Source organism: Haplochromis burtoni, unplaced genomic scaffold, assembly GCF_018398535.1.
Source record: "Haplochromis burtoni strain Fernald_Lab_line unplaced genomic scaffold, NCSU_Asbu1 Contig_130, whole genome shotgun sequence".
Lineage (NCBI taxonomy): Eukaryota > Metazoa > Chordata > Actinopteri > Cichliformes > Cichlidae > Haplochromis > Haplochromis burtoni.
Window position 1 is genome coordinate 1,058,559 of NW_024582491.1, and position 6,108 is coordinate 1,064,666.

At 40.4% G+C, this 6,108-nt stretch overlaps 1 protein-coding gene across 4 annotated transcripts in view; it reads left to right on the top strand.

Annotated features, from left to right (window-relative positions):
* Positions 1-4,689: 4,689 nt before the first annotated feature.
* LOC102303453 (SEH1-like (S. cerevisiae)) overlaps positions 4,690-6,108 on the top strand; it is a 16,652-nt gene continuing 15,233 nt past the window's right edge. For 3 of the 4 annotated variants that reach the window (XM_042224161.1, XM_042224162.1, XM_042224163.1), the window contains exons 1-4: positions 4,691-4,907; positions 5,343-5,393; positions 5,516-5,662; positions 5,746-5,957. In XM_042224161.1, the coding sequence (XP_042080095.1) occupies positions 4,797-4,907; positions 5,343-5,393; positions 5,516-5,662; positions 5,746-5,957 (521 nt within the window). In that variant the 5' untranslated portion in view covers positions 4,691-4,796. Of the gene's footprint in view, positions 4,908-5,342; positions 5,394-5,515; positions 5,663-5,745; positions 5,958-6,108 lie in introns of all 4 variants that reach the window. The other variant, XM_042224160.1, reaches the window with a different exon arrangement.

A 6,108-nucleotide genomic window follows, 5' to 3' on the forward strand; every position in this document is an offset into this window, starting at 1 on the left:
GGCCCATGCTCCGGGTCCAGCGAGCCAGACTCCCGAACCTTGAAGAGGAAGTTGAGGAAGGAGGCAGGGGATTCTGGAACACCGAAGTCAGGCCATGTGGTGTAGTGAAAGTGATAGATCTCTCTCGACTCCTCTGTCTGTGGTAGGCATAATGTTTGGTCAAGACTGGAGCATTGTATAGACATAGTTCTGCATGACTTAGCTGATTTGTCACTAGGAAAACATTACACACTCTGAAATCACAGTCTTTTTTCAGCTACATGCTATTACACTTAAATGGTAAGAGACTGGTTAAGCAGTGCTTAAAACCATGCTGAAACTCAAGAGAGATGCTATTAACCAATAGGCACCCTTGCATACTCACCTTTGTATTTTGCAGTTCCAGCAATCTGATTGTGAAATAGGATTGGTCCTCCTCTGACAGTAGCCTCACAACAAACCCTGTGTCTGTGAAAGACATCTGTAGCTCCTCGGTGGTAGGCCAGTATTGCGCGCACTTTTCCTGTTGAGACAAATACATTCAGTTACTCATGGATAGGCTGTCATGTGCCTCGAGCCATTTGAAGAACTTCTGACTTAAATACTGAGAACAGTTGCACATATGTACACCATTCCTCGGATTCGGAAAATCAACTGTGTGCAAAGAGAACAACTAATTACGTTCTTGTACACCGAAGTACCTGACAGCTTGTTTCCAGTTTCCATTGGTTGTTCTTGGCACCAAGGCCATGATAGTTAGCTACACTAAACTCAACTAAAAACCAAAGTGTGGAGAGAGAGAGAAAAAAAAAACAAAAAAACAACTGTTTACTGAAACTTAAAAAAAAAAAAAAGGCAATGAAACACACAACAATGAAACCTCACTGAAAATGAAACCTTTTTAGAGAGTAAAACCTAAACTGAAACATGAAATCCAAATACAAGTGAAACGAAAAATCAAAACACACATTCAAAACTAAGTAATCATTAACTTTCCTGGAACTGTGGTTAAAGTTTCAAATAAATGGAAACAACAGAACTGAAACTTTACATACAGTACAACTTAAAACATGACCACAGAGCTTAAGACAATCTTGGGAAACACAGAGTTCTGATGAAGTATAACACCACAGAGCAAGAAAAAGACATTTTAAACTAGACTTTTTTTTTTTTAAATGTAAGGAAATTAATTTTTTTTCCCATTGTCAAGTAAAGGAATTTGAGTCATGATAACTGCCCAAAATATCTCAATTAGGCTTTGATCCATAACGAATTTAAACATGTGCAGCTCTTCAGTATTTCAATTCATTTTTTCAAAATTGTGGCATTCTTTGCATCTCAATCTGTCTGTCAGCATGGTTACACCTACCACAGTGAATTTCATGAAACGTGGTGGGTGAAGAGATGGCACATGCATGAAAAACAAGCCAATTAAATTTTATAGTAGATCTGATCATCTTTTTGAAAACTCCAAGACAGGGCTGAAATCCTTTTTAGTCTACCAGATAAAAGTGGGTACACTAGAAAGAAAACACAATAAAACGTATCTTGGATTCTATTTCATCTTGTAAAATGCACAGAATTTTAGCATCAGTGGAAATAGGAATGACAAAGACAATTGATCTCAAACCTTTTGGGATGAGCAAATATATCTACATCAATAAATAAAGATACGTCTCCTCAAACTTTCAAACTAACCTAAACAGCAGGGGGACTTCAGAACATAATAATTAGAAGGTGCTGCAGTGTACTCACAGATCCTTTTTCAATCACTCTGTTGAGCATTATAACAGCTTTGCAACTCTGTTCCCAAATCATCAGCCAGAAATGGCCGCATGTATTCCTCAAGGGGCCCTGTCAAAGCAAAAGTAGAAAATCCACATAAACAAATAACATCCAGAGATCATGAACAACTACCAAAATGCCAAACTCAAATCCTGTGTATTTTCCTTTGAGCGGCACGCAGATGTGTTCAACAGATATCCGCGCAGACAGTTCAGTGTACACTGCTTGTCCTACAATCTACATACCTGAGAAAGAATGTAAGCTCTTTGGGCTTCTTCCACATCGACTAAACTTGCATTGATGTAGTCATTTTCAGAGTTTTCAAGTTTTACCCGACTGTGATCGTCTGAAACCAAGCAAGAGATCACAGAGCAATTATGACTACGTCATTCTTGGCAGCACATATCGTCACTGAGAGCCTTAACTGTCGTAACACTCACATGGGCTGACATCTCTGTAGCGGTTCAGATTCCGATTCACTGGAAGCTTTGCCACTTTGTAGGAATATTCACTGGCTTGGTTACGGATCTCCTGTTGCAGATGAGAAACCAAACAGGAACTCAGAAGGATCGCTTTGACAGCGACAGGAAACTGTGACACAACCTGTTCAATTCATGTGCATCCAGTTTTACTGGAGTGGTGACCAGTAATGACATTAAAAGAAAAACCATACAGAGATCAAAGGTCCTCAATCCTTTGTACTCAATTAATCACAACTGGTCTGCTTTGTTTTCATTGTCATTTGTCAAACTTAATCTACTGCAATGCCTCAGGCTGTTGTTTTCCTTTTACAGCACAGTCTGCATGGGCAAGGCCAAAGGGCGAGCACAGTTCTATTATTATTTCATTCTGGGGAACAGAAGCGGTTTTACTGGAGACAAGAAAAGAATAAAAGAGAATAAAAATTATTTTTGACACTCCCAAGAATACTGTCGTGAGCAGGGGCGTGTCCCCTCACTGCCACTGAGCTACAGCACCATGGATAAGACTAGTGGCAAAAGTAATTTTTAGTGGTACACAAAGTACAGTTTCAGTGCATAGATGTACTAAGACGATGCTGTATTCTTGGTCTGCATATTTGACTTCCTTAAACCTCCCCATTTATTCAAGCTTGGGACTTGTATTAGAAATGAACTGAGAGATAAACCAATAACATATGGAACTGAAAAGCACCATTATGTACAATGAGCACTATTGGTTTAAATATATTATCATGCTAACGACATTATCCTTAAAATGGGTAAGAAATTAAATTAAGTATTAGTATTCTCATTTCTGTTTAATCCCACTTTAATTCTCAGTAGGACTGGGAGCCTGACGTTAGCATGGAAGAAATTTGATCTTTTATGAAATTACTTATCATGCACTTTTTATATATATACCCCCCCCCCCCGCTCCCTGTCAAAAAAAGTTTTAAAAGGGTTTTTTAAAAACATTTTCTAAAAATGTATAAAGTGTGCACGTTCATTTCTTCTTAATTTATTAACACTGATGTGTAAATAACAAAAACAAAAACAGTTCTAGTTACATGGTATCTTTATAGTTCGCAGCTGCACATTACAGGGTCATAGCCAAAGTTTAACCGGAACAGAGATATTATAAACGAAATGCTGTGCTGCGTGGTAAAACACAACACGCTTTTCTGTGGAAGTCCTGATGAGTTCTCAGAAACTGCGGCTGACGTCTGCTAGCGTCAGCCAGCATTAGCTAACCGAAGTGAAGATCGAGCCGATGCACGTTTTCCAGCTACGGAAGTCAGCTAGCGCGAAATGCTAGTTACTCATTCGTCTTTACCAATTGCACTCCAATATGTATAAAGAACCTGGAAGTCATGTCGCGAAGTGTAGAAATTTACACAATTAAAAGCGTGGACGAAAAGTGACCAAAATCTCTAAGTGGTGTCTAACTTGATAGCTATCAAATTAGCTAGCTAAGTTAGTTAGCAACCGATCGTCATAGAAACAAGAGAGGCCCGGTCAGTGTCCCGACTTACATTGTAAAGGTTTTGCCATCTCCCCGACGAATCAATGTCTTGAAATTCTTGCTCCATTGTGTTGTAGTTAGTGAACCAGGACACTTGCCGGAATAATCTCAGAGTGTTTTCAGCACCGTTCACCAACTTACTCCTTTCTGTCAGCCATCTAAACAGCAGTGTGTGTAACCCTAGGAATCCCTGCGGGGAGTCTGCTGCTCCGGCACAATACTGCTTGCTTGCTTGCTGCCTGCTCTTGTGGCCTGCCTGCACGCTGACTGACCCGGGTTGCCAGATATGCGTTCATCACAGTCTTCCGCAAACACACACACACACACACACACACACACACACACACACACACACACACACACACACACACACACAGTGTGTGTGTGTGTGTGTGTGTGTCAGTGTTCTATTCAGTTGTTTCTAACTGGAAGATTCTTTTGGCCGTATTTCAAACACTAAAAACAAGCAAATAAACAAAACAAAAAAAACAAGGTATATTGCAGTATTTCAATGAATGCATTAATTTAATTAATTAATGCAATAATCTTATTGAACGCATAAAAGTTCTTTCACAATAAATCTACTGAATGTTTTTAAGTACTATTATTTTTTGCCTTTACAAAATTCCTTTGCACAAATCTGTTTAAATATTGTTACTTGAAATTAACTTTTAGTAATAAAGTTAGCGAAGAAAAAAAACTGTCAGTTGGATCAAACCTGGCAACCGCGCAAGAGGTAACTTTGACAGTATTTTACATGCTATATTTATTTTGGCAGTTGTGTATTAATAAACCTATTAATCTGTCTGTTCAAAGTAACTCTGGCTGTAGCACTTTTTCACCGAATAACTTTCGTTATATTTTATCTTCTTATAAAGAACCCCAAAGTCGCATTGGGCTGCTTAAAATTTGTGTGCATGCGCCGCCGTGTGGTCAATAGCTTGTACTACACACAATCACATTACCGCCAAATAAACAGCACAAGTAGACACATGACAGGCCTGCCAGCTAATCGTCCCAGCTAGAGTTGCCGGTACATAGTTGTCATCATGTTTGTTGCGCGTAGTATCGCGGCAGATCATAAAGATCTAATTCATGACGTATCGTATGATTTTCACGGCCGGAGGATGGCGACTTGCTCCAGCGACCAAAGTGTCAAGGTGAGCTGTACATCATAGTTTGCTAATGTTAGCATTAGCCGTTATAGCTAGCAGGATAGCCTTGCCCACATTACCGACACTCTCACCTTACATACTGAAATTACTGACTCGTTTTCCTGCAGTCGTTGACAGACGTGGCATGAGGTTGTTTGAGAAATCTTCCGCTGGTTCTTACACTCGAGGGAAATTATCTCAGTTTAATATGCTAGTCTGTTAGCTCTGGTGCTTGTAGCACACGAGTTAGGCTGGCCACAGATAAGCTCTATAGCATAGTAGTGTAGTTAAGCACTGCAGTTTTCCGACAGAGCTATCGATGTAGTGTTTATTATGTGACGACATAATAAAGGACGTACATACAAATGTCAGTGCAAAACCGGTGATAATTGTGCACAGACACGTGAGGAGTATTCAAGGTTGTGATTTTATTTCACTCAGGTCTGGGACAAAAGTGAGAACGGAGAGTGGCACTGCACAGCCAGCTGGAAGGTAAACCACCATAATTTCCTTTTCTTTTTTATTTATTACTTTATGTTTGTGTTTTTGAGTATGAACACAGCATGAAATTCAAAGTATCGATGGAGTTAATAGATGAATGCTGTTATGTGCAGACACACAGTGGATCAGTGTGGCGAGTGACCTGGGCGCATCCAGAGTTTGGACAGGTTCTAGCTTCTTGCTCCTTTGACAGAACAGCTGCTGTTTGGGAGGAGATCGTAGGAGAGTCCAATGACAAGCAGAGAGGACTGAGCCACTGGGTTAGTACACTTGCATTACATTTCCCATTTAACATAACTGTTTGTTAGATTTCACCTGAGTGTTTCATGTTGGGCTTTTTTAGATTAAGAGAACCACGCTAGTGGACAGTAGAACGTCAGTGACCGATGTGAAGTTTGCTCCTAAACACATGGGTCTTATGCTGACCACCTGCTCTGCGGACGGGGTGGTGAGGATCTACGAGGCTCCCGATGTGATGAACCTGAGTCAGTGGTCCCTGCAGCATGAGATCTCCTGCAAGCTCAGCTGCAGCTGCATCTCGTGGAACCCCTCCAGGTTAGACTGCCGGTTTACTTTGTGTAAGGAACCAAGATGAGATTCAAATGTAGAGAGCAGCTGTAGTGCTTTTATATTATTTGCTTGCATATGTTAGAACAGCGGTACCCTCGGACCAGTACCAGTCCGTGAGTCGTTTGGTAACGGGCCG